Source organism: Crinia signifera, chromosome 2 (assembly GCF_055691185.1).
Source record: "Crinia signifera chromosome 2, ASM5569118v1, whole genome shotgun sequence".
NCBI lineage: Eukaryota > Metazoa > Chordata > Amphibia > Anura > Myobatrachidae > Crinia > Crinia signifera.
Genome location: NC_139218.1, coordinates 174,142,522 through 174,157,252, shown reverse-complemented (window position 1 = coordinate 174,157,252; position 14,731 = coordinate 174,142,522). Strand labels below are relative to the sequence as shown.

The 14,731-nt window shown below is 43.2% G+C and overlaps 1 protein-coding gene across 1 annotated transcript in view; it reads right to left on the bottom strand.

Moving 5' to 3' along the window:
• The window catches only part of ACACA (acetyl-CoA carboxylase alpha), a 551,747-nt gene that overhangs the window by 286,408 nt on the left and 250,608 nt on the right, over positions 1-14,731 (bottom strand). The window contains exons 27-28 of the mRNA XM_083173207.1: positions 12,783-12,986; positions 9,875-10,030 (exon numbers count right to left, since the gene is read on the bottom strand). Of these exons, the coding sequence (XP_083029333.1) occupies positions 9,875-10,030; positions 12,783-12,986 (360 nt within the window). The remainder of the gene's footprint in view (positions 1-9,874; positions 10,031-12,782; positions 12,987-14,731) is intronic.

Here is a 14,731-nt window from a genome sequence, read left to right as displayed (position 1 = left end):
GATCTTCCCCTCTGATCCTGAGGCAATCTGACAGATTTGCCTCCAGACATTCTTTGTATCATCTAGTCTAATTTACTACCAAACATGAATTCTCCTTCAAATGGCAAAGTAGCCAGCTTATTTTTAGAATGGGAGTCCTCCGCCCAGAACTTAAGCCACAGGGCCCTTCTAGCCACCACTCCAGATGTTAGCGACTTCGCTGAATAATCCATCACGTCTAATGATTCCTCGCAGATATAGTCAATTGCTAGCTGTATTCGAGCCAGACTACCAATGAGCTGCTCTCTGGCAACTTTATCTTGCAGATCCTCTTGTAAGGAGGTGCACCAAATTCTGAGATCCCTTGCAGAGGAAGCTAGGGCCACAGCAGATTTAATAGACACAGAGCTGGAAATATGCAATCTTTTTAATGCGCTTTCCATTCTCTTATCCATCGCTTCTTTAACCCCTTCCCGACATTTGACGTACATTTACGTCATGGTCGGGATGTACTTCCCGACACATGGCATAAATGTACGTCATGCCATTAAACTGTCACCGCGTCTATAGACGCGGTGACAGAGGGACGATGTCTGCTGTCCCTGACAGCAGACATCTTCCCTCATTGCCCAGGGGGGGCATCGATGCCCCCCCCCCCCATCGGCGACCGCTGTGATTGGCTGTTCAAATGTGAACAGCCAATTACAGCGTTTTCTGTGTACCGGCGAATAACGTCGCTCGGTGACACAGGGATCGGTGGTGATTGGTGCTGTTAAGTACAGCACCAATCACCACCGGGTGTAAGGGTGTCACTGGTGGTCACCCCACCTCACCCCACCTGCCCCCAAAGGCTGTGATTGGTCCGTCGGACCGACGGACCAATCACAGCCAATACACCACATAGAAAATACCGGAGACAGCCCTGCAGTCGCCATTCCGGTCAGGAACAGCGTGCAGAGCGGTCTCCGTGCCCATCTGTGCCCTTATACTGACCTGAACAGCGTTGGTGGCATCCGTGCTGCCAGCTGCTGCTTCCTGGTTGCTGTTACTTCCTGGTGCTTGAGCTGCTGCTGCTGCTGCTGCTGCAGCGTCATTGTGTCAGAGAATAATATTGTGTGATATAATTTTGTCTCTGTGCCCCCTGCTACCCCCCTTTTGTGCTGATCAGTATAAATTAACTGATCAGCAAGTTTTTTTGGGGTGCAGGTTTTTTTTTTTAAATATACCCTGTCAGGTTGCACAAAAAGTTGTGTGCCTGCTGCCCCTCACTGCTAATCAGTGTTGCATCACTGATCAGCAGTTGTTTTTTTTTTGAGGGTGCTGTGGGTTTTTTTTTTTAATTTTTTTTACACCCACGGTGATTTTGTGGGTGTCCTGTGGCCGCTGAGCGCTGATCAGTGACGTACATCACTGATCAGCATTTTTGGCACAGGGTTGATCTAATTTTTTTTTTGGGATCAAATTCCTGTTGCGTTTGACTCATCAGCAGTTTTTTTTTAAAAAAATTTTTTGGAGGGTGCTGTGGGGTTTTTCTTTAAAAAATTTTTTACACCCACGGTGCTTTTGTGGGTGTCCTGTGGCCGCTGAGCGCTGATCAGTGACGTACATCACTGATCAGCATTTTTGGCACAGGGTTGATCTAATTTTTTTTGGGATCAAATTACTGTTGCGTTTGACTCATCAGCAGTTTTTTTAAATTTTATTTTTTTTGGAGGGTGCTGTGGGGTTTTATTTTTTTAATTTTTTTTACACCCACGGTGCTTTTGTGGGTGTCCTGTGCCCGCTGAGCGCTGATCAGTGACGGACGTTACTGACCAACATCTGTGCTCAATTTTTGGCGCAGGAGCTTTTTTTTTTTTACACGTGTTAAAGCACTACATACACACTACATACCCCCCGTGTTGAAATAAAGTTTGTACCCCCCCTACACTATACACGTGTTGAAACACTACACTTAAAAATAATAAAAATGTCCCAATCATCGCAAAGACTGTTTTCAGCGGAGGAGGCATATGCCCTTATTGCCTCTGACACTGACACAGCCAGTAATGCAAGCGATGAATTTGCATTCGCCTTAAGCTCCTCTTCCTCCTCTAGTGATGAGGGACCCCCTCAAAGACGCCCCCGTAGAGCAGCTGAGACCCCCCCCCCCCCCAATGATTGATCTCGTATGGACCCCACCACCAGACAATTTTGAGCCCCAGGTTCCTGAGTTTTTGGCCAACCCAGAAATCCAATTTGATACTACAGGCCTCAAAGAAATTGACTTTTTCAAAGTCTTTTTCTCTGATGATTTTATAAATTTAATGGTGGACCAAAGTAATTTATATGCCCAGCAGTTTATTGCTCAAAACCCCACGTCATCATTTGCTAGGTGGACCCCTGTAGATGCAGTAGAGATGATGACATTTTGGGGTCTGGTGTTACATATGGGCATAGTTAAAAAGCCAGAAATTAGACAATATTGGAGTACAGATGTTCTGTACAGCACCCCACTTCATCGTATGGCCATGACCCAGACTCGTTTTGAGACGATCCTTAAATTTTTGCATTACAACGATAATGCACAGTGCCCACCCAGAGATGATCCCACCTTTGACCGGCTATTCAAAGTCAGGCCGGTCATTGATCATTTCAGCGCCAAATTTGCTGAGATGTACATCCCCAAAAAATGTATTTGTGTAGACGAGTCACTTATACATTTTAAAGGAAGGGTTAAATTTCGCCAGTACCTTCCCAATAAGAGGGCAAGGTATGGCATAAAAATGTATAAGCTGTGCGAAAGTACCTCAGGGTACACCCACAGGTTTAGGGTATATGAAGGGAAGGACACAAGAATTGAACCGCCAGAATGCCCCCCCTCCCTCGTAGGTGTTAGTGGAAAGATTGTCTGGGGATTTAGTGAACCCCTTCCTGGATAAGGGTTATCACCTCTATGTGGATAACTTTTACACCAGCATCCCCCTGTTTAAGGCCCTTGGTTCAAGAGGTACAGCAGCTTGCGGTACTGTGCGCAAGAACCAAAGAGGCCTCCCAAAAACGCACGTTGCCCAATTACTGAGAAAGGGTGAAAGCAGGGCAATATGCACCGAAAATATGTTGTTGGTCAAATATAAGGACAAGAGAGATGTCCTTATACTGACAACAATTCACGGAGACAGTACCACCTCCGTCCCTGTACGAGGTACCAGTACCCACACCTCAAAACCTATTTGTATCCTAGATTACAATAAGTACATGGGCGGAGTGGATCTTTCAGATCAGGTACTGAAGCCGTACAGTGCCCTGCGGAAAACAAAAATATGGTATAAGAAGCTGGCCGTGTATATCATCCAGATGGCACTGTATAACGCTTACGTACTATTCCGTTCTACCAGCCAGACGGGGACATTTATGCACTTTCAAGAGGAAGTCATAAAGGGCCTAATATTTGGGAACCAGCAGGCAGAGGGCCCCAGTACTTCTAGTACTGGCCCCAGTACTTCTAGTACTGGCCCCCATATTGAATCAGGGCAGCATTTCCCTAACGAAATCCCCTCCACTGGAAAAAAGGGCAGGACACAAAAAAGGTGCAAAGTTTGCTATAAAAAGGGAATAAGAAAGCAAACTATTTTCCACTGTGAAACTTGCCCCGACAAACCCGGCCTATGTATGAAGGAGTGCTTTAAAATATACCACACATCTATGGATTATTAGGTTCATCATTTCACCGTGCTTCGGGGGTCTTGCTAATGCGACATAGCACCCACCATTCATTCCACCAGAATCTGTGCTGCAAAATCCAAATATCACTCCTTCCCTTCTGAGTCCTGCCTTGCACCCAAAAATTGCGGCACAGATTTTGGGGTGCTTTGTCTCCTTCTTTCCTTGTGAAAATGAAAAATTTTGAGCCAGAACTGCATTTTTGTGTAAAATTTTTTTTTCATTTTCACAGCCCAGTTGTACCACAATTGGTGAAACCCCTGGGGGTTTGAAATGTACACTATACCCCTAGATGAATTCCCTGAGGGGTGTAGTTTGCAAAATGGGGTCACTTGTGGGGGGGTTCCACTGTATTGGTGCTTCGGGGGTCTTGCTAATGCGACATAGCACCCACCATTCATTCCACCAGAATCTGTGCTGCAAAATCCAAATATCACTCCTTCCCTTCTGAGTCCTGCCATTTTTTGGTCACATATGAGGCATTGCCGTACTCGGGAGAAATTGCGGCACAGATTTTGGGGTGCTTTGTCTCCTTCATTCCTTGTGAAAATGAAAAATTTTGAGCCAGAACTGCATTTTTGTGTAAAAAAATGTAATTTTTCATTTTCACAGCCCAGTTGTACCAAAATTGGTGAAACCCCTGGGGGTTTGAAATGTACACTATACCCCTAGATGAATTCCCTGAGGGGTGTAGTTTGCAAAATGGGGTCACTTGTGGGGGGGTTCCACTGTATTGGTGCTTCGGGGGTCTTGCTAATGCGACATAGCACCCACCATTCATTCCACCAGAATGTGTGCTGCAAAATCCAAATATCACTCCTTCCCTTCTGAGTCCTGCCATGCACCCAAATGGTATTTTTTGGTCACATATGAGGCATTGCCGTACTCGGGAGAAATTGCGGCACAGATTTTGGAGTGCTTTGTCTCCTTCATTCCTTGTGAAAATGAAAAAATTTGAGCCAGAACTGCATTTTTGTGTAAAAAAATGTAATTTTTCATTTTCACAGCCCAGTTGTACCACAATTGGTGAAACCCCTGGGGGTTTGAAATGTACACTATACCCCTAGATGAATTACCTGAGGGGTGTAGTTTGCAAAATGGGGTCACTTGTGGGGGGGTTCCACTGTATTGGTGCTTCGGGGGTCTTGCTAATGCGACATAGCACCCACCATTCATTCCACCAGAATGTGTGCTGCAAAATCCAAATATCACTCCTTCCCTTCTGAGTCCTGCCATGCACCCAAATGGTATTTTTTGGTCACATATGAGGCATTGCCGTACTCGGGAGAAATTGCGGCACAGATTTTGGGGTGCGTTGTCTCCTTCATTCCTTGAGAAAATGAAAAATTTTGAGCCAGAACTGCATTTTTGTGTAAAAAAATGTAATTTTTCATTTTCACAGCCCAGTTGTACCAAAATTGGTGAAACCCCTGGGGGTTTGAAATGTACACTATACCCCTAGATGAATTCCCTGAGGGGTGTAGTTTGCAAAATGGGGTCACTTGTGGGGGGGTTCCTAACTTTTAGCATCTTATGGTGCCTAGAATCCTACATGGTGCCTAAAAGATAATCTCATAAAAAGGAGGCTCCAAAATCAAGTAGGTGCTCCTTCTATTATGAAGCCTGTGGTTTGGTCAACGTGCACACTAGGGCCACATATAGGATATTTATTAACACAAAAGAATTGGGGGAATCAATTTTTAGTCACATTTCTCTAGTAAAATCTACTGTGTTCCTTAGAAAAATGTATTAAAATTGAAAATCTGCAAAAAAAATGAAATTTTGAAATTTCACCTACACTTTGTTTTAATTCCTGTGAAACACCTAAAGGGTTAACAAACTTCCAAAATGCTGTTTTGAATACTGTGAGGGGTGCAGTTTTTGAAATGGCATCATTTATAGGGGTGTCTCACATACAAGTCCCTCAAAGTCACATCAGAACTGAACTGGTCCCTAAAAAAATCAGTGTTTGAAATTTTCTTGAAAATTTGAGAATTTGCTATTCATATTTTAAGCCTCCTAGTGTCCAAAAAAATTAAAAGGAGGTTGAAATAATGATGGCAACATAAAGTAGACATATGTTCTTTGTTAGTTATTAACTATTTTGAGTGGTATGATTATTTGCCTCACAAGCAGAAAATTTAACATTTTGAAAATTGCAAAATTTTCAATTTTTTTACGACATTTTGGTATTTTTCACAAAAAAACACAGACTGTATCGACCAAAATTTACCACTAACTTGAAGTACAATGTGTCACGAGAAAACAATCTCAAAATCACTGGGATAAGTAAAAGCAAAAAAAAGTTATCCCCACATAAAGTGATACATGTCAGATTTGAAAAAAAGGGCTCTGTCAGGAAGGCAAAAACAGGCTGCGGCGGTAAGGGGTTAAGAGAAGCACCGTCCTCCAGAGGAATGGTCATCCTAGTGGTGACTTCTGAAACTGCGGCATCAATACCGCATCATTTAAAAAATTCTACATCTTCAAATCGGGTACATGCGCTCAACCCTTTAAGCCAAACCAATACGTTTGTCTCTGTTGGCCCATTTCTTAGTAAGGATCTCTTTAACTACTGTACTTTGTGAACAGGAAAACATCTTCCCTTCTTAGACCTGTCTTCAAACAATGCATCGTATTCCGTTTTAACCGGTTGCTTGTAATTTAACGTTTTGTACAAATCTTTGAGGACAACCTCCACAAGCTCTAAGTTGAATGAATGCTCCTCTTCAATCACCTCACCGGACTCTGCGCCAAAAGCCCCTGATCCACCATCATCAGAATCCACAACTCTGGGCACTATGTCAAACTCCAGATCCAGGACTCGTCTGTGACCTGGATCTTTTACCCTGAAACTCTTCTTTAATTACAAAGTTTTTCTTCATCCATGCCATTAATTCACTTCATTGAGAAACAGTACCAACACTAGCAGCAGAATCCTTAGAGCAATCCTGACACATAGATTTTTCACCAGTAAAAAGCTTATCACAGGACAAACATGTTTTAGTGGTATGCTTCTTCTTGGCAACCTTCTTTTTAGCCATTGCAGGTACACTACAATTAAACAGAAAACAATCACTAACTAACCTGGCATAAAATAAATAAAACCAGTCCTCTAAAGAGAGGACCTACCTGGGCAGCAATGTAGATCTTTTTAGAGAGGCTTCCTCCACATCCATAGTGTTATCCTCAGTCTTCCCCTGACTGTTCAGGTAAAGCACTGCACTGGAAGCGCCTCTGACACCGGTCAGGTGCATTAATATAGGGCACTTTCTCCCTAGTGGAACGCACGCCCGCTTGGAACGCACGGCGCTTCCGGTCCTACCACCGGAAGAAGCACGCAAGCAGCATCACACACTGTGCGCCCGCCTGCTCCCCAGCCGCGGCAATGGATAACGCCACTGTATCCACATGCCCTCTTTCGGGACGCCATGGTGTGCAGTACGCTGATAGCAGGCCATCCCTCGGCACACGGCCACCACTGGAGAGGATCTCCGAAGAGAAGAGAGGAGAGGGCTGCGCCGACAGTCCATGCCACCAGCCAGGACACCTGGGCAGTGATATGCTGCCCAGGTCTGGCAGCATAATGCCTACCAGTAAGTCAGAAATAAAAATAAAACAATTCTACCTGCCTAGTCTCTTTAGGAGACAGAAAAAAGACTAGAGACAAGGGGCAGAAGCTGGTTAATATACAGGAGGGAGAAGGAGCGTATCCTAGGGAAAAAAAACGAACTGTCTAAATGTATGGGGAGAGATGGATGAACCCTTTGTCGGGCTGCCATGAAGTAAGAAGAAGAAATATACATTTACATTGAATCATCTGCACCATTTCCCAGCACTTGACCAAGTAAAGCATGGGTCCTCAAACTGCGGCCCTCCAGATGTTGTGAAACTACAAATCCCAGCATGCCTTGCCACAGTTTAAACACTCCCTTATAGCAAAACTGTGGCAAGGCATGCTGGGATTTGTAGTTTCACAACATCTGGAGGGCCGCAGTTTAAGGACCCATGAAGTAAAGTAACTCTTACTAACGGCTTTGGGGCTCATCTATATTTGGTACACACCCACGCTTCTAGGTACCAGGTTCACAATCTTTTTTCACAATCTGTCCATATATGGAACTAGACATACTCTCTGGGATGAGCATTACATGCCCCCTCAATTGGGCGCTGTGCAAAATTCTACTATAATCTCCCTGTAACTAGTTTTCAAATGTAGGCAAGAATGCCCCAGCATTACAAACAGCCAGTGGTGAGTTGTACCTTTTGAAAGGAGAGGGGCTGCCGCCACGCTGAGTTCCCAGCATCTGTGCTATGAACCTCTGTACTGTGCATGTAAGCAAGTTAGCCGTCATGTCAGCTTGGAGCAGGTGTCGACCATGTGTAGAAAGAACAAGCAGTAGAATGGAACGCTATGATAAGGGTGGGCAGGCTGTTGCTGAGGAGCAGGGAGGTGGAAACATGGAATGAATGGACCTTTATAAAAAATGTTTCCACCTCCCTGCTCCTCAGCAACAGCCTGCCCACCCTTATCATAGCATTCCATTCTACTGCTTGTTCTTTCGACACATGGTCGACACCTGCTCCAAGCTGACATGACGGCTAACTTGCTTACATGCTCTGGCACGCAGCCAATTGATGCATGTGCTTTATGTGAGGCACAACTTTGTTTAGTGCTGCTTTTCCATTAAGCCCATTGCCACATTGCGACTCATTGCGAGTCTTACGCAGTCCCTAGAAGTACAGGGTTTTTTAAATTTTCTTTCCTTTTATATTTGTATAGTATCCATGTTTATCCACTTGATGTCACTCATTCAATGTTTTATCCACCATTTGCTGTGTGTGTTTTGTTAGCACTCCGTTTCAGGCATCCTCGTAAATGTATGATGTATATTGGATGTCTTTATTGTACACTGTTGACTCCAGCCCATTCATGTGTTTTGTTTACTACATTGTTGCCATAGCACTAATCACTTGTTTGCCTCCCCAGCAGCCAGCCCCACGTGACCCCAGGACGGAGCCGCAGTGATGCGCCTGTCAGACGGCGCTGTGAGTAGCGGTGACGTCACCAGCGTGCGATCGCACCCGGAAATCAAGCCTGGCGGTCGCGATGTGAGTGCTTACTGCAGGAGGGGGTAAGTATGTCTTAAGCTTATAAATGTCTGTGTTGTATGCACCATGTTCATTCACCTTTTTTGTCCTGACGACGGGGGAGACCCCGAAACGTTGACATATCTTATGACTGAGAAATAAACCAGTCCTCTGTTTTCACCCACCTGAAGTCCCTGAGTGCCCTTTGTCTGGATTCGTATATATATATATATATATATATATATATATATATATATATATATATATATATATATATATATATATATATATATATATATTACAATTCAAGCTCCTTACACTCGCTTACAAAGCCATTACCCATTCTTCTCCCATCTACATATCTGACATTGTCTCTCTTTACACTCCCACCCGCCCTCTCCACAAATGCAAGTTGCCTCTCCTGGAAACGGGTTACTTCCTCCCATTCCGTCTTCCAGGAATCTGCAAAAAAGTGGCCTGCAATGGAATATGCAAATATGGCCTCCCAAAAATGGCCGCTGCTTTCTAAAAGACAGATGCTAGAGGTCTTACTGGACCTCAAGCGTTTATCAGGGCAAGGCAGGGTGACCAGCATTATCCAGAAGTGCAGATTCTGGTGTGCTCTGAGCAGAGTCTCCCCTGGCAATGAGCATGTAACCTCAGGTAAAAAGCTTATGTAACCCCAGGCAATTAGCATGTAACCCCTGGTAATGAGTAACCTTGGGAAATAATCACATAACCCCCTGATAAGGAGCTAGAAACCCCTGGCAATAAGCAAGAAACCCTTGGCAATGAGCATGAAGCCCCAGGCAATGGGCACGTATCTCCACGCAAATGAGCAGGTAGGTAAAAAAATAATAAAGTATGGAGAAGTGAGTTATGTATTATACTAGTGCTACTGGAACCCTTAATCAGGCCCTGCACAGTGGGGCACTCAATCCTTATTCAATGTCTACATTATGTATTGGAAAACATAGACTATTGCCATTAGACGACAGTGTGATTGAAGAGGTGGTAATTTGTTTAATTATTGTATAAAGTACATTCATTCATTCCACAAGCAGAACATACAAATTAAAATATTGAAAATGAAGAGTCTTACCTGTCGGAACATCTCAGGGATGTCATATATGTATGTTGTTCCTAAGGACTGTGCTTGAAACCGTTTCGACTGTAGAAGATCTTTAGTAACATAAGGAGTATTTATAAGCATTCCATGAAGTGGCCCTTGTTTGTCTCCATATGCCTGAAACATAATCTATGTATATAAAGAAAAAAAAGTATCTTTTGAATAAAAATGTACCTGCAGAGACATGTACAAAGGTACTTCTATAGATCTTCTATAGATCTTGCAGACATTCAAACCAGAGAAACCACACGAAGACCACCACTAGATTTGTAATATAATCTATAGCTTATTTTTGTCATCACACCCCCCTCCCCCCCCCCACAAAAAAAAAATAAAACCCAACAGGGCAAAAAATTTAAGGAATAGCATAATATTACTTATTAGTACACAATCACTGTAATACAGATCACAGCAGGAAACATCCCTCCCATAATGCATATAGCTCTATGCTCCAATAAATTGAGGTGGCATACTTTCTGGATGATGGTACAGTATATGGATAAATGTTCCATTGGATGAGTATTTCAAATGTAGAAAGTTAATATTTTATGAAATTGTAACATCTAGACAACTGTGGAGAATATGGAATGATAATAATAATAAAGGACAATAATAATCTAGTGCACTATCCTTTAATATCAAAATAGAAAAAAGTAGATTCCTATGTGAGAAATAGCTGAGGAATACCCTAATTTTAGTCCCTCACTTGAATGTCATGTAAACATGATCATCAATTATTGTAAGGAGGCTATGCACTTTTCCTGTATGTTAAAACTCTTACAGATCCATATAATGGACCAGATGCACCAAGCTTTATAAAGTGAAAAAATGGATAGAGTGATAAACAACCCGCAAATCAGCTCCTAACTGCCATGTTATAGGCTGGGTTTGAAAAATAACAGTTAGAAGCAGCAACCTGCTGTTCAACCGATGGTTGTTCAAATGGATATCTTTATTATGATAAGAACACAAGGAACTGGATTACAATCCTTACAAACTATTTACACAGTGAAATGCACCATGGAATTATAACTTAAAATACAAAATAATCAGTGGCGTAACTATGCTGAGGCAGACCCCGCGGTGGCTTGGGGGAGCCAGAGCCAGCAGGGTCTGCCTGAGCACCGAGAATAATTGTGCTGCTGCACAATGGACAAGCAGTGTGGTGCCTCTCAGGGACTAGCGCCGAATAGAAGGACACCCTCGTAGATGCCAGCCCTCCATAGTCTGCCACATGCTCACCCTCCCTCTCTCGTCTCCTGCCTGCTCAATAGTGTCTGCTACCCGCTCACCATCCCTCCCTCCGTAGTCTTCTGCCGACTCACCCTCCCTCCGTAGTCTGCTGCCCGCTCACCCTCCCTCTGTAGTCTGCCGCCCACTCACCCTCCGTAGTCTGCTGCCCGCTTACCCTCCCACCTTAGTCTGCCGCCCGCTCACCCTACCTCCCTCTGTAGTCTCCTGCCTGATCACCCTCCATCCGTAGTCTGCTGCACGCTCACCCTCCCTCTGTAGTCTGCCGCCCACTCACCCTCCGTAGTCTGCTGCCCGCTCACCCTCCCACTTTAGTCTGCCGCTCACCCTACCTCCCTCCGTATTCTCCTGCCTGCTCACCCTCCATCCGTAGTGTCTGCTGCCCGCTCACCCTCCGTAGTCTGCTGCCTGCTCAGCCTCCCTCCCTCTTTCGTCTGCTGCCCATTCACCATCCCTCCCCCTGATAGTCTGCTGCCTGTTCACCCTCCCTCCCTCCGTAGTCTGCCGCCTGCTCACCCTCCCTCCCCCTGGTTGTCTGATGCCCACTCACCGTCCCTCCCACCCTCTGTAGTCTGCTTCCCACCCTGCGTTATCTGACACCACTGGCTCAAAGATGAAAGCAGGGGGTGGGCGCCAGAAACTATTTTGGCAGGGGGAAGCAAATTTTATAGTTACGCCACTGAAAATAATAAAAAGGAACTTCTAACTTGGGTGTGGTAAGGGAACACTATAAAATGGCAGTGATTTGTAAGATATAGTCTCTGAATTAAAGGAAGAATATGACAAATTATGTAAGATTTGTCTGCTGTTGGATTTTGAAAATGAATTTGAAGCACCTGAGTACACATGTTGTGACCTTCCTATGATCTTTTTCAGGATTGATATAGTCTCCCTGTGATCCAAATACAAATGAAAGCCTCACTACCATATTGAAGCAATAGTTTTCCACACCAAAGATGAGACTGTATTAAATTTTATTGCAAATTGTATCTATACAATTGGTGCATTTAAGTGTATTGAATTGTATCAAATAAAAACTGTAAAGGCCCATGCACACTTTATTTTGATCTGAAAGCTCAGTTTTGTCATTTGAGCTGCTTTCAGCTCAAAAGACGCCCAGTGTGTATGCATCTCCCAGTGCCAGCAATTGCACTGCAGTGAACGAAATCCTGGGTTGTATCAACCCAGGCTACCCATTTACACTGCACATCGAGCCGGGTTGAATCCGTGTTCAACCTGCTAGCTACCTGGGTTGAAATGCCCGGTCTACCGACATGGGTCATTTCAACTGGTAGCGTTTACACTGCCTGCAATCCTGTTTTTTTTTTTTTTTTTTGAGGGGGGGCACTTCAGTGCAAATACTCAGGTTATTTAGGCTAGTGGAAAAGGGGTATTAGTATTAAGGTAGGATTCCGACTCAATGCCAGGCTTGCATACGGGTGGATAATTATGTATTTTATACAAAAAATTTTATTAAGAATAACATATTCATTCACTTAAAAAAAATCATTGAAAGGAATAACATTTTGAGTTTTTAAACAGTGATAACATTTTTGAAAGATACATACACTGTAACATGAAAGTTAATTTTTTGCTTGTGATGTTTCAGCTAATTTCACATTTTCCATACCTGTCCAGTTCTGGAATCTGTCACCTCTTTGTATAAGCTGATGTCTAAATAGTAGCCAGATTCATTTGTCAAAAAAAGACGAATTGGTATTTGCTTTCCCGTTGGTGTTAAACGGATGTTAATTTTTAATTCAGCTTGTAGGACACGTAATTTCCACAGTCGACTTCCATAGCGCATGACCATGCTCCGCACAGACTCCTCAATCTTTAAATATATAAGATAGATATAACAACAACAAAAATTAGTTATTTAAAATCACTGTTACTAATGTATAAGCAAACAAAGCGAAGTCATCCACAAAATATAATATTAAATATAGGTTCTGCAAAACGAAGGTATATCCGTATATCACATATCAGTATAAAAAATAAAGTTACTGGTACTGGTAAATGTCTGTTCATTATATTTTGCATATTTTGAAAAACACTATGGGCAGTATTCAATGAGAAAAATGCTCCGTGTTTTATGGAGAATTTGTGCTTTGTTCGCCTTGGACGGAGCATTTTGCTCTCCAAAAGCGAGCAACCCTATTCAATGTGAAATATTTGTATACAACGAAGGAAGTGGATCCCTTCAGCGCTGTTCACAGGATTCTTTCTGAAATATTTTTTCAATAAGCCATTCACATCCAAGGTACTCAGGCCACCAGGAAAAGAAAGAGAAATCTCTTGGTTACCATCAGCATATAATATACTCCAACTAGATGGTCAAACACCACTGACACTCACCCAGACTAGCTAGGAGAGGTTCACTTCAAGGTTTCTTTCTACACGATCACCAAAATATACACTTTTGGAACTGGACTCACCTAGGGCAAATGCCCTATATGTATCCAAAGGTTTCTTTTGTTGAGAAGAAGTAGACTCTGGGACACTTCTGTCTTTTTAACATCCGTGGACCTGCCGCCCCTGACTAGCCCCCATTCCGGGTGAGGGTTTTAGGAAGAGGCTGTGTTTGAAGATGTGGAGTGTCCTGTTTTACTATTAAAGTGTGAACTTTTTACTTGGAAAAGCTTGCAAGTGTCCCAGAGTCTACTTCTTCTCAACAAAAGAAACCTTTGGATACATATAGGGCATTTGCCCTAGGTGAGTCCAGTTCCAAAAGTGTATATTTTGGTGATCGTGTAGAAAGAAACCTTGAAGTGAACCTCTCCTAGCTAGTCTGGGTGAGTGTCAGTGGTGTTTGACCATCTAGTTGGAGTATATTATATGCTGATGGTAACCAAGAGATTTCTCTTTCTTTTCCTGGTGGCCTGAGTACCTTGGATGTGAATGGCTTATTGAAAAAATATTTCAGAAAGAATCCTGTGAACAGCGCTGAAGGGATCCACTTCCTTCGTTGTATACATGTGTTTTTGGGTTTGGTAGCCCTTTTCTTGTGTGATCTCCAGCAGCTGGTCCGTGTGAGCGCAGATCATTTCCAATAATCTTTGTTTGTGAAAATCTTGCTGTTTTACCATATATTGGAAATAGTCTACTGCACATAGGATTCACTATGTTTTCCCATAGAGAGCAAAGGAAAAAGCAAATGCATGGTGTCTTTGATCAGGAGGCAACTGAATTTGAGGATGAGATTGATATGGGTGAAGAAGATCTAGACAGTATCATGACCAAACTAGAGAAAGCCCTGACCAAAGAGGGTAAACTCTGGTGGGAAATGGTTAGTCTAGAGAAGTACCTTTTGGAGAAAATCATTCCTAGGGGACTTCGCATAGATAAAATGCCCTCTTTTCAGTCAGAATCTAAAGAATTTAAAAGAGACTGGATAAAGATTCTAGATACCTGCTCCTTTGCGTTAATGAACCTGATTGTAAAACAAAGGAATAATGACCTGAAGAAATTAGGGGATGAAATACTCTCTTTAACAGAAATGGTCAAACCCTTCGACCAATTAAGTGAATACAAAGAGGCCGAAGAGGAAATTACTAGGAGGCTGAATCGAATCGAAAC